This window comes from Muscardinus avellanarius (genome assembly GCF_963383645.1).
Source record: "Muscardinus avellanarius genome assembly, chromosome: 4".
In the NCBI taxonomy this organism is placed as follows: domain Eukaryota; kingdom Metazoa; phylum Chordata; class Mammalia; order Rodentia; family Gliridae; genus Muscardinus; species Muscardinus avellanarius.
The window spans coordinates 126029614-126046763 of NC_137789.1; the positions used below are offsets into that span (position 1 = coordinate 126029614).

The 17150-nt window shown below is 40.8% G+C and overlaps 1 protein-coding gene across 1 annotated transcript in view; it reads left to right on the forward strand.

Annotated features, from left to right (window-relative positions):
• Nucleotides 1–6353: 6353 nt before the first annotated feature.
• KIF11 (kinesin family member 11) overlaps nucleotides 6354–17150 on the forward strand; it is a gene marked incomplete at both ends in the record, with an annotated part of 51619 nt that continues 40822 nt past the window's right edge. The window contains 5 exons of the mRNA XM_080693593.1: nucleotides 6354–6430; nucleotides 13141–13273; nucleotides 13472–13569; nucleotides 13657–13735; nucleotides 16922–17107. Of these exons, the coding sequence (XP_080549719.1) occupies nucleotides 6354–6430; nucleotides 13141–13273; nucleotides 13472–13569; nucleotides 13657–13735; nucleotides 16922–17107 (573 nt within the window). The remainder of the gene's footprint in view (nucleotides 6431–13140; nucleotides 13274–13471; nucleotides 13570–13656; nucleotides 13736–16921; nucleotides 17108–17150) is intronic.

A 17150-nucleotide genomic window follows, 5' to 3' on the forward strand; every position in this document is an offset into this window, starting at 1 on the left:
GAAATTATATTTATGAAGAATTTTTACGGTCTTGGCAGAATACTTAATTGAATTTCTGGATTGAAAACTATATATTCAATTATTATCTTACTTATTTAAAATATATGCCTAGATGAGCAGGGCATGGTGGTGTACATTGTAATCCCAGTACTTGGGAGGCTGAGACAGGAGGATGGCAGGTTCATCAACTCAGTAAGACCTTTAGCAACTTAATAAGGCCCTGTTTCAAATTTTTTTGAAGGTCTGGGGATGGAACCCAGGTGTATTCGACCTCCGATCTACACCCCCTGCCATATTTTTTTTTTATTCTTTATTTTGAAACAGGGTCTCACTAAGTTGCAGAGGGCCTCACTAAGTAGCTGAGGCTGTCCGCGAACCGCGATCCTCTGGTCTCAGCCTCCCAAATGCTGGGATTACAAGCGTACACCACCACACCTGGCTCCTCAAATTTAAAAAATAAAATGAAATAGAGCTGAGGTATGGCTCGGAGGTAGAACATCCCTGGGTTCAATCCCCAGTACTAAAAAGTAAACTGAATGAATAAATAGAGAAATAAATAAATATACATATAACTAACTGGACCCCAAAATATCAGTAGTAACAATCATAAGCCAGGCATGGTAGAGCAGGCTTTTAATCCCAGCATTCAGGAGGCTGAGACAGGAGGATCGCGGTTCGAGGACAGCCTCTGCTGCTACATGAAGTCCTTTGCAACTAAGTGAGACCCTATTTCAAAATAAAGAATAAAAAATGAGGCTGGGGTATAGCTCAGAAGTAGAATGTCCCTGGGTTCCATTCCCAGTACCACATACACACACACACAAAGTCATAATCATTGGGAAGTAGAAATCTAATATGTATATATAGGAGTTCCAGAAAGAAAGAACAGAGTCAGTGAGTGAAATCTTCAATGAATAATTCAAAAACATTCCCAGAATTGAGGAAATGAGTTGCCAGACTGAAAGGATTCTCTGCTTAGCCCGACAGATGAAAATAGGTGCACACCCAAGCATATCACTGCAAAATATCTAGTTCAGTCACTAGAATGAAACTCAGCTGTGAATAAGCATAATCACCTAAATACAGATTATTGATTTAACCAAAAATTGCAACACTGATTATATATGGCAGAGAAAATGGAGAGGATAATAAACTTTGGAACAAAATCCTTAACTACCAGAAGTGAATAAATTATATCTAAATTGATAATGGAAAGGTAACAGTATATACAATGTCTTATAAAAATGGAAATGTGTCAATGCTAGAAAAAATTACTAAGAGTTTAAAGTGGTTGCTTCTTGGGTAGAGGTCTGGAGGCACTGGGATGGAATAAGATAGAGAATTTTGTTGTTGTTGCTATAAGTCTTTTAGAACTACTTAAATTTTTAAAATTATGCCCATGTTTTAGCCAGGCGCGGTGGCAAGTGGTTATCTCATTACTTGAGAGACTGAGACAGGAGGATGTAGTTCACAGCCAGCCTCAACTATTTAGTGAGGCCTTCTGCAACTTAGTGAGACCTTGTTTCAAAATAAAGAATAAATAAAAAAATAGCGCTGGGGGTGTGGCTCAGAGATAGAATGCTCCTGGGTTCCATCCCCAGTACTGAAAAAAAAGTCTATGTTTTACTTAAAAATCATTTAAGATAATTTATACAAGTACACACACTCTTGAAAGACAAATGCCAGACCAGATGCATGGGTAATGATGCTACATTGGCAAAATCCAGGTTAACTACTCTTAGAGTACTAAAAGTAATCTCTGATTGTGGGCAGATTTTGTAAAAGGGGTGACTAGAGATCTCTAATTACTAGGAAAAAAATATATATATATATTTGGTGGTATTGGGGTTCCTGGAAGCCCTTCTACCTCCGGGCTACACTCCCAGACCCATTTAATATTTTTAAATTTGGAAACAGGGTCTCTTAAACCAGTGCGGCTGGCTTCGAACCTGTGCAATCCTCCTGTCTCTGCCTCCCAAGCGCAGGGATTACAAGCATGCGTCATCACGCCCGACTTAGAAATAATATTTAAATGTGTGTTTAACAAATAATACTGAGGATTAAACCCAGGGGTTTTCTACCTCTTTATTACACCCACAGTTCTTTTAATTTTTTTTATTTTGAAACAGGGTCTCACTAAGTCACTGTGCACTGGTCTTGAACTGTGATCCTCCTGTCTCAGCCTTCCAAGTACTGAGATTATAAGAATGCACCACCATGCCTGGCTCTGTGGGCAGATTTTCAGGTGAGAAACACTATCAGCCTGATTAGTTTGAGCTCTACATGAGCAGTATAAAGTAACATTTCACTGACAGCCATCTGCTTTGTGCAGCAAAACTCTTATAAATGCCAGTAAGACCCTGATCATATCCACTAGACTTAGTCTTAAGAGTCAGACAATAGTTCAGTCTGAAGCTGGGCATGGTGGTGCAAGCTTGTAATCCCACCATTTAGGAGGCTGAGACAGGAGGATCTGGGTTTGCAGACAGCCTCAGCTACTTAGTGAGGCCCTGTTTCAAAATAAAGAATAAGCTGGGTGTGGAGGCTCATGCTTGTAATCCCAGTGCTTGGGAGGCTGAGACAGGAGAATTGCAATTCGAGGACAGCCTCAGCTACTTAGTGAGGCCCTTTGAAGCTCAGTGAGGCCCTGTTTCAAAATAAAGAATAAAAAAATAGGGCTGGGGGTATATCTCAGAGGTAGAATGGTCCTGGGTTCCATCTCCAGTACTGCAAAAAAAAAAAAAAAAAAAAAAATTCTGTGCCAGGTGTGGTGGTGCAAACTTGTAATCCTAGTATTTGGGAGGCTGAAACAGGAGGATCCTAGGATTGAAGTCAACCTCAGCTACTTAGTGAGGCCCTCTGCAATTTAGTGAAACTCTGTTTCAAAATAAAAAATGAAAAATAGGGCTGAAGGTGTATTTCAGAGGTAGGATGCCCCTGGGTTCGATCCCCAGTACCAAAAAAAAAAAAAAAAAAAAAAAAAGCATTCTGAATTTCTTCTCTAATACTTAATAACTGTATGACTACAGGTGATGTACTTCCTTGGTCTGTTGATTAGTAAAAGAGTAGAAAATAATAGCTCCCACTTTAAAGTTGTTCAGAAGATTAATATGCGCCAAGGTCTTTAGTGTAGTCTGACACGTAGTGATCTCTAGATAACTGGTAGCTAGAACTATTCTGAAATGGAAACTCCTGAATTTCTTTTATTTTTATTTATTTTTTAAATTTCGGATGAGCTGAGTGTGGAGGCACACAGTAATGCCAGTACTTCAGAGTTAGACACAGGAGGATTGCAGGTTTGAGGTCTGCCTCAGCAATTTAGCAAGATCCTATTTCAAAATTAAACAACCAGCCAAGTCTGGTGTGGTGGCATATACCCATAATCTCAGTACGTGGATGGCTGAGACTGAAGGATCAAGGACAGCCTCAGCAATTAGTGAGACTTTCATCAACCTAGAAAGACCCTATTTCAAAATAAAAATAAAATAGGGCTGAGCATGTAGCTTAGAGGTAGAATGCCCTTAGGTTCAATCCTAATACAAATATATCAGTTCAAAAGATTGCTAATGGAAATATTGTCTTGATGTTTACTAATGAGAAAAAAAGGTTTTTCTTATTTTATCTTGCCTATTACGTACTAGGCACTTTATACATATTATTATTTTAATCATCACAAAATTAATTATCTTTCTAATAGTAAAGATAAAGTAAGCTGGGCGGGTTGGCACCTGCTTGTTGTAATCTCAATGCTTGGAAGCATGAGACAGTAGGACCTCAGGTTTGCCGCCAGCCTCAGCAACTTAGCCAGGCCCTCTGCAACTTAGACCGTGTTTCAAAATAAAAAATAAATTAGGAAGCCGGCATGGTGGTGCATGCTTGTAATCCCAGTACTTGGGAGGCTGAGACAGGATTGCAGGTTTTAGGCCAGCCTCAGCAACTTAGCCAGGCCCTCTGCAAGTTCAAAATAAGGAGGGGTGTAGTTCGGAGATAGAATGTCCCTGGGTTCAATCCCCAGTTCTGTAAAAATCACATAAAATAAAATAGGGCTGGAAGTGTAGCTCAGAGGTAGAACGTCCTAAGTTTAATCCCCAGCAACACAAAATAAATAATAAATATGGATAAAGTAACCAAGCTGAGAGATGTTAAAGCACTCCCTCAAGATACTCAATATTATGTATTGAAAAACTACTTTGTCTAAGGCTCTGCTCAAGAAACTGGCAAAACAGTAGTGAATAAGACAGGGTCCCTAATAAAATTTATATTTTCTCCAGGAGACCAATAGCAATGACAATGTAATTATAGATTGTAGTGTTATGAAGGATATAAGCAGAGACCTGAATTAGAACATTATAAAAGGAATGTGCTTTAGATAGGGTGGTTAGGATCGAAAGACCTTTTAAAAAGAGAAAGCTGAACTGAGATCTGAAGGATGAAAATGGGTAAGCTAAGCAAAGAGCTGAAGGAAGAGTGTTTCGGGGGAGAGTACGCGAAGGACAAAGCTCTGGCCGTGTGGAGGAGCCGAGAAACGCTGGCAGCAGAGCAGTTAGATTTGTGGAAGTGTCTGAAGTGGATGGTACAGGCAAGAGTAGATCATGGGGACTTTACAGGGCTTGGTAAGGAGTTTGAATTTCATTCTAAAGTACAATGAGCAATTAGTATAAAATTAAAAGGCAGATGAAGAGCATATCTGGTGTTTTTGTTTTGTGATACTGGTGGTTCATTGAACCCAGGGGTGGTCTACCTCCGTGTCCCTAGCCCTGTTTATTTATTCATTTTTCGTTTTTGAAACAGGGTCTGGCTAAGTTGCTGAGGATGGTCTCTAACAAGTGATCTTCCTGTCTTATCTCCTAAATACAGGTGTACGCCACCACGCCCGGCTCTGAATTTTTAAAAATACTTCTCTTGCTGAATGAATGCAGGAGCAAGTGAAGAAAAGAAAGACGCTTGTTAAGGAAGTCGAAGACAGCCTGGTTCTTTGAATACCGTGGTGGCAGAGGAGATAAATCAAACACGACTGCACTAGACATGAAGAAGCCAAAGGTCCTAGTTAGTATCGCTTGTCCAGAAGAGAAAGATTAGGGTGGAAGTAAGGGGATTGAGAGTTCCCTCTTGGAGAGGTCCGTTTGGAGACGCCTCTGAGCCACCAGAGCTATCTGTAAACAGCTAAGCAGAATGGAGACGACCAGCAGCCTGAGCTGTAGTTGCTAAGTGGAAGAACGCACAGGGAACATAACAGTGTCTCACTGCAACCGGCCATTACTTATGCTAGAAAGACAAGGTTCTAGAGAGTATAGTGCGGCCCAGAAGCGCAGCTCCAGGAGCCCACCACAGCAAAAGCGCTGGATTCACTATTTCCTGGGCGCGAGACCCACACCCTAACAGGGAGAATCGAGACGCGCCTACGGAAAGCCCGAGGCCACCGCGGCCCGACAGGGCCCCGCGCGCGCGGCATGCTGGGATCTGTAGGCCGCGGCTGCGCGTTCGCGCCCCCCCCCCCCGCCAGACGCCCGCCTACTGCGGCATCTGGAGCCAGTGAAGCGCGAGTCTGACCTTGCTTACTCGATTGGGGAGCATTTAACGAAGACGTCCTCTCAGCCAAAGGACAAATCCTCAGCCCTTTCAATGACATTTAGTCTACTTTACGATTTGGTGTTCGTGATAGCCTTATTTCCTAACACTTCCTAAATATTCTTCAAGACTATTTGGGACGCAGTCTCCGGGAAGGCTCTCGCTCTTGCTTTCTCGCCACTCTTATAATTTTCTAAAAATCACAACCATGGCCAGCCTTTCCTAAGCGTTTACTGTTTGTGCTGATCTAAGCTACTTACCCGCACAAGCTCATTAATTCTCACCGCAGCCCCCCGGGTGAGGGAATGACGTTAGGTAAGCTGAGCAAGGCTACGCCGAAAGGCCACTAGACGGCCGCAACCCCCCAGTCTGGACTGGGAGTGCCGGGACCGAGCGGCTTTTTTTTTTTTTTTTTTAGTTTCCCGCGGGCCACGCCCCGGGGGCGGGGCTGCGATGACGACGCGACGTCCCATGATGCCTTGCGCGCCCGCGCTGCGATTGGCTGGGTAACTCGGCTCCTTTTTCAAATTGAGGCGCCGAGGCGTTGCGGGGTTTCTGGGTACGGAACCGATTGGAGGCTCGGTCGGCCGAGAGCCGGGCAGGTCACAGCCGGTCAGAGCCCTGAGTGGAGAGCGGGGACGCCGAGCTGCGCGCGTCGGTCCGTCTGGCCACTCCAACGCCGGCGGGGCGGGCGGACACCCGGGCCCGCGTCGGTCGCCCAGCCCCTCCAAGACCCGCAGCGCCCTAGTCCGCGGCCAGGCCTTCATTTTTTGGCAGGGTCAGTTATGGCGACCCAGTCAAATTGCTCTGCGAAGAAGAAAGAGGAGAAGGGGAAGAACATCCAGGTGGTGGTGAGATGCAGGTACGGAGTGGCCCGCCGGAGTGTGCTGCCGGGCTCCCTTCTGCGCCGGCCGGGGAGAGGGGTTTTCTGTTTGCATTTCCTGAAGGTTTCTTAGTTCTCTGCGTTCTGTTCGATAAAAATAATACCAGGTTGGTGTAAGTTGTAAGTTAGGACAAAGAAGGATCTTTGTGTTAGAGGTTGTAATTACACTGCTATTCAGAAGGGGAATTTGATCCCGATTTTGCAAGAAAGTTATTTTCTAACAAATGTCGATAAAGATTTAGGGGTCACTTTTATGAGATTGCTACTCCATGCCGATTCAAGACTGCATACCTACTTTGGGGTTATTATCATCGTCTCCATCACCTCGCATGTTCTCTTTAAGTATTCTAGATGCACTATCGTTTCCAACTCTACTAAACAAGTCAAATATATTCCTGAATTTAAGTATTGAAAAACTAGTTTTAGAGTACGTGTATGAAGATCAAGAAAAGTTAAAGTAGGTATCTGGTTGTGCTGCAACTTGACTTCCCTTTCTTGTGACTCTTTGTTCAAGGATCAAAAGAGACTGAATTTTCCGGATGACAGTGTGTGTAGAGATGTCCAACTCTCCCCTTACTGATTTCCAAATAACTTTTGCAGTTTCGTGTATGGTTTCTTAAGAGACTGGGATCTTGCTAAGGTTACAAAGCCGCCCCCATCTCCTGAGCTAAAGTGATCCTCCTGTCGCAGCCTCCCACCGACCTGGGACTACAGACACCCTTAATTGGTCCCCAGCTTCTCAATTTTAAGATGAGTTAGAAGAGGAGGAACATACTTATTGTAGAACATCCTGCTTAAAGAATGATTTAGGCTCTCTACAATTTAGTCGTGCATACCTATTTTATCGGTCTGTTCCCGTTATAAGTTTTCAGCAAATCCAAAAGTATTCTAAAATTAAAAGGTTATTTTATTTATTTAATCTTTTTTGTGGTACTGGAGGTTGAATCAGAGCTTTCTACCTCTGAGCTACACCCCTAGCCCTATTTTATTTTTATTTTGAAAGAGGCTCTTTCTAGGTCGCTGATAGTCTTTGTATTTGCTAAGCCTGTTCTCGAACCTGCGATTCTCCTGCGTTAGCCTCTAAGTACTGACATTACAGGTGTATGCCACTGTGCCTGGCTAAAAGATTATTTTTTAAAGCCTGTATTAACAGACTTGTCTTGGGTTCTTATTTACCCAGTTCAGATGACTTGAGTTGTAAATATCAAAGGTGAGGTATTAAGTTTCTATACTAGAGAGGAAATTCTGTAATAGTCTTAAGTCTAACCAGTGATACTTATTAGTTGTGCTCTGGGGCTTTTGTAAATAGCTACTTATTTTGGAGATTTATTTACTTTGTGGTACTAGGGATGGAACCCAGGGGGCATTGTACCTCCAAGGTACACCCCCAGCCCTATTTTTCTTTTTATTCTTTATTTTGAAACAAAGTCTCACTAAGTTGCAGAGGGCTTCACTAAGTAGCTAGCGGCTGTCTTTGAAGGTAGATCCTCCTGTCTCAGCCTCCCAAGACTGGGATTACAAGCATGAGCCACCATGCCTGGTGGAGATTTATTTTTAATCAACAGCACATATAATAAATGTAAAAGTATTAATTATTTTGTGTGTTTGATAAAGCCAGGCAATAATACCTTTTCTGGTGGTGGCACAAATTTGTAATCCCAGCTACGCCAGGACACAAATTCAAGACCAGCTTGAAAAATTTATTGAGAACTTGTTTCAAAATTTAAAAAGTGATCTGGGGTTGTACTCCAGATAACACACACACACACACACACACACACATACACACACACACACACACACACACACACTTTTCTATGTCCTTTTTATTTCTTTTGTTTTGTCATTTATGAAATATTTCAGATTTATAAAAAGTTATAAAGAACATTTTACCAAACATTGTATTCATCATCCAAATGAATAAACAAACACTCTTTATAGCAGGAATCTTCTATGGACCTTTCCCCATCCCTTTTCCTCCATTCATAATTTGAACTTTTTTTTTTATAATAGGGGACCACGCCTGGCTTAAAGTTGATGTCTCTTATGCACGTGCATTTCAAGCCTTACCTTTAAAGAGGCGTGTGTGTGTGTGTGTGTGTGTGTGTGTGTGTGTGTGTGTGTGTGTTACTGGGGATGGAACCCAGGGGCCTTCTACCTCTGGGCTACACTCCCAGACCTATTTTATATTTTTATTTGGAAACAGGGTCTCTTAAGCCAGCAAGGCTGGCTTCGAACCTGAGCGATCCGCGATCCTCCTGTCTCTGCCTCCCAACTACAGGGATTACAAGCGTGCTCCACCACACCCAGCCTGAGATTTTTTTTTTACCTTAACCAGCAATGAAAAGTGCTTAAATTGTGTCAAATATGTTGACATGAGTCTTCTACCTCCAGGATATACCCTCAAGTCCTATTTTATTTTTTATTTGGAGACAGGGTCTCAATAATTTGCTGAGGTTGTCCTCGAAAGTGCTATACTCCCGTCTCAGCCTCCCAAGTACTGGGATTACAAGGGTGCACCACCATGCCCTGCAGCAGATCTTTCTCTTTCAAATAGCCTTCCGGATGCAGGTCTATCATTAAGCTTTACCAAATAAAACAGAAATTACAAGGCCCTTAGGGCATTAGCAAACCTCTTTAAACAGCCTACACAAATAAATATTTTATTTATTTATTTATTTATTTGTACTAGGGATTGAACCTATTCTTTTTTTTTTTTTTTTTTTTTTGTGGTACTGGGGTTCCTGGAAGCCCTTCTACCTCTGGGCTACACTCCCAGACCTATTTTTATATTTTTATTTAGAAACAGGGTCTCTTAAGCCAGCGCGCGCGGCTGGCTTCGAACCTGCGCGATCCTCCTGTCTCCGCCTCCCAAGCGCGGGGATTACAAGCGTGCGCCACCACGCCCGGCTATTCTTTATTTTTGAAATAGAGTCTTACTAAGTTGCAGAGAGCCTCACTAAGTAGCCAAGACTGTGAACCTGTGATCCTCCTGTTTCAGTCTACCAAGTACTAGGATTACAAGCGTGCGCCACCATGCCTAGCTCTTATTGATTTCTTAATAATACTCGTTATTGAGTCTTCTAGTTCATTAACACATAATTTTTTCAGCAGTGTTTTGCAGTTTTCATGTACAGGTTTTCACTAGGCAGGCACGCTTTACCACTAAGCAATTTTGTTCTCTCTACCAGGAAAACAGTCTCACTACTTAATGAGAGTCTCATTGCTTGTTGAAGTTGTCCTTGAACCTAGATCCTCCTGTCTTGGTGTGTTTTTGTTTTTGTTTTTGTTTTCCAGTCCTTTCCTGGGAAAAGTGTTAAGTTAATGCATTCTATAAACAGTCATCAAGTACTTACTTATTATATGATTGATTGTGGGTGTATAGCAGTGAAAAAACAAAGTTTAAAAAACACCAACAAGTTAATGTTCACAAAGAGCTTTTAACCAATCTCTTTTTCCTTACGGTTTTGCTTATTTGAATTTTTATATAAATGAGTGTGGTGGCACCTTCCTGTAATCCTAGTACTTGATACTTGATATAATTAGAGTGATGTGAACAAATTGATGAGTTTTTTAGTGTCATCAGAGTCCTTACAATCTTATAATTTCTCATTAGTTATAGAAGTCTGGGTACAAAAATAGTGGTTGGGAGTACTCTTTCTGGAAGTACAGATAGTCCCTTTTTGGGGTACTAGGAATTGAACTCAGAGGTATTCTACCTGCAAGCTACACCCTCAGCCCTATTTTATTTTGATTTTAAAACAGGGTCTTAATCCGGGCGTGGTGGTGCATACTTGTAATCCCAGCATTTGGGAGGCTGAGACAGAGGGTCTCGGTTTGCGGCCAGCCTCAGCTACTTAGTGAGGCCCTTTGCAACTCAGTGAGACCTTGCTTCAAAATAAAGAATAAAAATAGGGCTGTGTGTGGAGCTCAGAGGTTGAATGCCCCTGGGTTCCATCTCCAGTACGGCAAAAATAAATAAATAGGTAAATAAATAAATAAATAAAACAGGGTCTTGCTAGCTTGATGAGAGTCTCACTGCTTGCTGAAGCTCTCCTCGAACCTGCAATCCTCCTGTCTCAGCCTTCCAAGTACTGAGATTACAAATGTGTGCCACCACACTTGGATCTTCTGGGAGTTTTGATAACTTTTAGGAATGTGCAATCTATATGAATTTCTTCTTACCCAGTCCTGACAATTGAATAGTAATCATTTGGTAACCTAATTATATGACCAGACAGGAGAATAGTTAAAGGATGCTTGGAATAATAGACTGATTGGAAAAGCTTTAGTTTATATGAGGCCATTTTATTCTACCTAACAGTTCTCTTAGCCTCTGTCCAAATAAGTCAGTTCTGACTTAGGTTTTTTTTTTGTTTGTTTGTTTGTTTGTTTGTTTTTGTGTGTGTGTGTGTGTTACTGGGGATGAGACCCAGGGTTATTCTACCTCTAAGCTATACCCCCTGCCCTATTGTTTATTCTTTATTTTGCAACAGGGTCTCACTAAGTTGTAGAGGGTGTGACTGTGTAGCTGAGGCTGTCCACAAACCATGATCCTCTGGTCAGCCTCCCGAATGCTGGGATTACGAGCATGTGCCAACACACTCAGCTCTGACTTAATTTTTGTTAAACTTTTTGTTTTTGTATATATGTGGCACTGGGGATGGAACGCTGAGATATTCTATCTCTGAGCTACACCCCAGCCCTGTTTTTGTTTTTGTTTTTTAAACAGTGTCTCACTAAGTTGCAGAGAGCCTCAGGACTGGTTGCTGAGGCTGGTCTTGAACCTGTGATCCTCCTGTCTCAGCCTCCCAAGTGATGGGATTACAGGTGTGTACCACCACACCTGGTGGAAATGTCATTTATTAAGTAATGCAGTAAACAAATATTTGAGAACCTGTTGTGTGCTAAGTATACTAGCAGGCACTGGGGAAGCAGTAAACTAAACAGAGGTCACTGACAAATGCTTATAAGAGAAGAAATGTTTAGAAAGGACGTATGAAGAGTGCTATAGGGACAAAGAGCAAAAATTTAACATGAGGACCATCCCTAAGGAAGTAATCTAAAAAAGCTAAATACCTTCTTACTTTTGTAGCAGAATGGAGACCAGTGATCCCATATGCTTGGGCAATGTCCCCCTTCTATGCATGTTTCTTCACTTGAAAACTGAGACTGGTAGCCAGGCTTGGTGGCACACACTTGTAATCCCAGCATTTGGGAGGCTGAGAAAGGAGAATTGCAGTTTCTGGACAGCCTCAGCTACTTAGTGAGGCCCTTTGCAACTCAGCGAGACCCTGTTTCAAAATAAAGAATAAAAAAATGGGGCTGGGGCTGGGGCTGGGCGTGGTAGCGCACGCTCCTTGGTTGGGAGGCTGAGACAGGAGGATCGCACAGGTTCGAAGCCAGCCTCAGCTACTGAGTGAGGCTCCCAGCAACTTAGTGAGACCCTATTTCCAAACAAAATATAAAATAGGGCTGGGAGTCCAGAGGTAGAAAGCCTCTGGGTTCCACCCCAGTACGACCAAAAAAAAATAGGGCTGGGGTAAAAAATAGGGCTGGGAAAGCTCGGAGATAGAATGCCCCTGGGTTCTATCCCCAATACCCAAAAAAAGAAAAGAAAGGAAAAATGAGACTGGTGATAGTGACAGTGTCACAGTGTTGTGAAGAGAAAGTGAATTAGCATATATTAAGTTCTTGGAACAATGAGTACCTGGCACATAATGCTCAACTTATTTATTTTTTTTTGCTTTTGCTTTCTTTTCTTTTTTCTTTTCACTATCCTCCTGTGTCAGCCTCCCAAATACTGGGAATATAAGCTTGTGCCCCTATGCCTGGCTCTTTATTTCATTTTTATTTCCTTTTTATTTTGTGCCAAACATCCACTGGAAAGTTAGCATTTTGAATACACATTTGATGTGTTCTTTCTACTATGATAACTAAATTTTAACATATTATTTTTTCTTTTTGGTTCTGGAAACTGAACCCAGCAGCACCCTACCACTGAGTTATACCCCAAGGAACTAGAAAAAGAACAAATTAACCCCAAAGAAGGATGAAAGAAATGATAAACAGTAAAGATAAACAAACTAGAGAAGAGGAAAACAATAGAGAAAAATCAGTGGAACCATAAGTTGGTTTTTCAGAAAGATCAAAATTACAAGCCTTTAGCTAGATTGATTAGGGAAAATAAAAGACTCAAATTGCTAAAATTAGATGTGAAAGTAGAGGTATTACTGTTGACTCTATTGAAATAAAATTTTGAGTAGGTTCTTACTAGATCGCCCAGGTTGACCTCAATCTTGTGATTCTTCTGACTCGAACCTGTGTGATCCTACGACCTCTACTTCCCAAGCGTGGTGATTACAAGCGTGCGCCACCATGCCTGGCTAAATTCAGCATTATTTTTGAACTTGAATTGTTAGCATCTATTCTTAAAAACTGTTAGAATTATAGTGTTTTATATATCTTTTAAAAAATTTAAGCTAATTTTATTCCTTGGGACTAAAACCCTTACTTATAATTCTACCATCTGCTTTTTGGTAGTGTCATTTAGTCTCAACCTCCATCATCAAGTGTTGTCATAACTTTGCATTTCACTTTTTTTTTTTAGCAATGATAGTTAATGAAAATGTCATTGATGACCTGTTAAGTAAGAGTTGCTGAATGAGTCTGTGTATTTCTTTTTATAGGCCATTCAACTTGGCAGAACGGAAAGCTAGTGCCCACTCAGTAGTAGAATGTGATCATGCACGAAAAGAAGTTAGTGTGCGAACCGGAGGACCGACTGACAAGAGCTCAAGGAAAACGTACACCTTTGATATGGTACTTCCTTCCTTCCTAAAAGCGTGCCACTGCCACTCCATAAAGTAATCCGAATATGCCTGTTTCTCCTGGAAAATGATGTACTCATGTATTAGTACACTAGTACAGCTCATGGGCTGAATTAGTGGACTACAAAAAATGTGTTGAAATGAATACTTTTGAATTTTCTTTCTTTAAGAAATTTCTCTTTCTCAATAGGTTTTTGGAGCATCTACCAAACAAATTGATGTTTACCGAAGTGTTGTTTGTCCAATTCTGGATGAAGTTATTATGGGCTATAATTGCACTATCTTTGCGTAAGTAAACACTGTTTTTTAAGATGATAAGAAAAGTTTATATGTATGTATGTGTTTTTGCTTTACCACTTTTGTTATTCTTGACAGATATGGCCAAACTGGTACTGGAAAAACATTTACAATGGAAGGTGAAAGGTCACCTAATGAAGCCTACACCTGGGAGCAGGTACTGTTTTTACCATGCTTTTATCTCTAGTGTGGCAGAAATTTAGGTGGATAAAACTTGGTTTGGGGCCTCTATCTTGAAATATAGAAGATCAGAGTATCTTCTTAAAAATGAACTTTGGATAAGCTGCTGCTATAAGCAAAAATAAAGTGTATAGATTAAGAAACAATCTAGCTCCCGTTTAAGAAACATAGCCTCACTGAGGCAAGGTGATCAATACCTATGGTACAGATAAAGTGATAAAAGAGGACGATTTGGGAAAGAATAGTTGGATCAGAATATAGCAGTCCTGCGCCGGGCGTGGTGGCGCACGCTTGTAATCCCCGTGCTTGGGAGGCGGAGACAGGAGGATCGCGCAGGTTCGAGGCCAGCCGCACTGGCGTAAGAGACCCTGTTTCAAAAATATAAAATAGGTCTGGGAGTGTAGCCCGGAGGTAGAAGGGCTTCCAGGAACCCCAGTACCACCAAAAAAAAAAAAAAAAAAAGAATATAGCAGTCCTCGTATTCTGTGGGAACTATGTTCTGAGACCTCAAGTGGATGCCTGAAATAGCAGATGGTACAAAACCCTATATGTATTGTTTTTTCTTAGGCTAAAGATTAATTTATAAATTAAGCACAGTAAGAGTAAGACACAGTAAAGTAAAGCAGAACAATTACAACTGTATACTGCAGTAAAAGTTATGTGAATATGGTCTGTCTCAAAATATCTTTTGGGACGGAGCTACTGGGTCTTGTAATCCTAGTACTTGGGAGGCTGAGACAAGAGGATCTTAGGTTGAAGGCCAGCAACTAAGCCAGGCCCTTAGCAATCTAGTGAGACCCTGTTTCAAAGTAAAAGAATAAAATCAGGCTGGGGGTATAGCTCAGAGGTAGAATGCCCCTAGGTTCCATCCCTAGTACCACAAAAAAAATTAGTTAATTTGATTAAATATGCAATAGGGCTAAGGATGTAACTCAGAAGTAGAATGCCCCTGAGTTCAATTCCTAGTCCCACAAAATAAATAAGGAAAGAAGGAAGAAAAGAGTACATTTTACAAAGATTTTCACCAAATCTGTTTAAATGAGTTTAATATCTTTGGTTAATTCTCCAAATTATTGACATTTACAAAAATCCTTTTCAGTAGTCACATGGCTGGGTCATTAACTTACTCTACATATGAATAATAAAGTTATGGAATTATAACCATATGAGACATGGAATAGGTTTATGGTTTCAGATTTTAGAGATTTTTAACAATTTTATTAAGGATATTTGGAAATTTGAGAATATATATATATATATATATATACATACATATATATATATACATACATACATATATATACATACACACACACACACACACACACACACACACATTTTTTTGGAACTTGAGATTGAACCCGGGGCATTCTACCTTTGAGCACCCCTAGCCCTATATTTTTATTCTTTATTTTGGAACAGGGACTCACTGGGTTGCAAAGGGCCTCACTAAGTAGCTTAGGCAGGCCATGAACCGGATCCTCCTGTCTCAGCCTCACAAATGCTGGGATTACAAGCATACACCACCACGCCTGGCTGAAGTTGGCTTTTTAAGTAGTTTGATTCAAAGGTTTCTCTGTCATACTCAAGTAGGAAGATGGCTGATAGATATGACAGTTGTATGTAAGGTTTAAACAATACTATTGAACAGGCTGTTGTAAATTACTGCTCGCTCTTTCTGTCTTTCTTTCTTTCTTTCTTTCTTTCTTTCTTTCTTTCTTTCTTTCGTGGTAGTGGGGGTGAAACCCAGGGGCTTTCTACCTCGGGGCTATACTCTTAGACATATATATATATATATATATATATATATATATATTTTTTTTTTTTTTTTTTTTTTAATGGAAACAGGGTCTCACTAAGTTGCCAAGAGCCTCACTAAGTAGGAACCTGTACGATCCTCCTGTCTCAGCCTCCCAAGTGTGGGGAAAATAAGCATGTGCCACCACGCCCAGCTCTGCTCTAACTTTAGATTGTTTGTAACCTGCTTTGGCATACAATTGTTCCTTGGCATCTAAGGGGTTGATTCCCCACACCCTGCACACACACAAGCAAATACCAAAGTCAAGGATGCTTAAATATAATTCTGCCTTTATTTTAATTCTTTTTTTTTTGGGGGGGGTACTGGGGATGGAAACTAGGGGTCTTCTACCTTCGAGCTACACTCTCAGCCCTAGTTTTTATTCTTTATTTTGAAACAGGGTCTCACTGAGTTGCAAAGGGCCTCACTAGTTGAGGCTGGTTTATTTTAATTCTTACTGACATAATTTCAGGATCCTTTGGCTCAAGTCCCTTAAATAGCATAGTATTTATGTATAACCTATGTAGTCCTTCTGTATTCCTGAAATCACCTCTAGATTTATTATCTAATATAATGTAAATAGGTTATATACCATAATGTTTAGGGAATAATAAGAAAAAAGTCTGCAAATTTTTTTCTATTATTTCCCATCCATAATTGATAGAATGCAAAACCAGTGAATCTAGGGAGCTGACTCTAGTGCTAGTGTGTGTGTGTGTGTGTGTGTGTGTGTGTGTGTGTGTGTGTGTGTGTGTGTGTTAGAGAGAGAGAGACAGGCAGGCAGGCAGACTAGTGATTGAACCCAGCAGCATATATTTATTTGTTTGTTTGTAACATATATATATATATATATATATATATATATATATATATATATATATATTCATTTATTTATTTATTGCAGTAATGAGGGTTGAACCCAGGGGCATTCTACCTCCAAGCTACACCCCCAGCTCTATTTTATTCCTTATTTTGAAACAGGGTTTCACTAAGTTGCAGAGGGCCTCACAAGTTGCTGAAGTGAGCCATGAACTTGCAATCCTCCTGTCTCAGCCTCCCAAGTACTGGGATTACAAGCATGCACCACCATGTCCGGCTCTATTTATTATTTTGAAACAGGGTCTCACTAAGTTGTGGGTAGGTCTTGCACAACTGAGGAACCTATGATCCTCCTGTTTCAGCCTCCCAAGTGCCAGGATTATAAGTGTATACCACTGCAGGCATCTTACACTATTTAACTATACTGACTGCAGGCAGCTTATACTGTTTAACTATACTGTAAAGCAGATCCTTGTGATAGATGTTTTAACTGCCATGGTAAATGGCATTCTTCCTTTATTTTAATCCTTATTAACATAATTTCAGGATCCTTTGGCTGGTATAATTCCACGTACTCTTCATCAAATTTTTGAGAAACTTACTGATAATGGTACTGAATTTTCAGTCAAAGTGTCTCTGTTGGAAATCTATAATGAAGAACTTTTTGATCTTCTTAATCCATCTTCTGATGTTTCTGAGAGACTACAGATGTTTGATGATCCTCGTAACAAGGTAAGAGTCTTTGAGAATTACATGTTTCCAAATTTTAATGGGT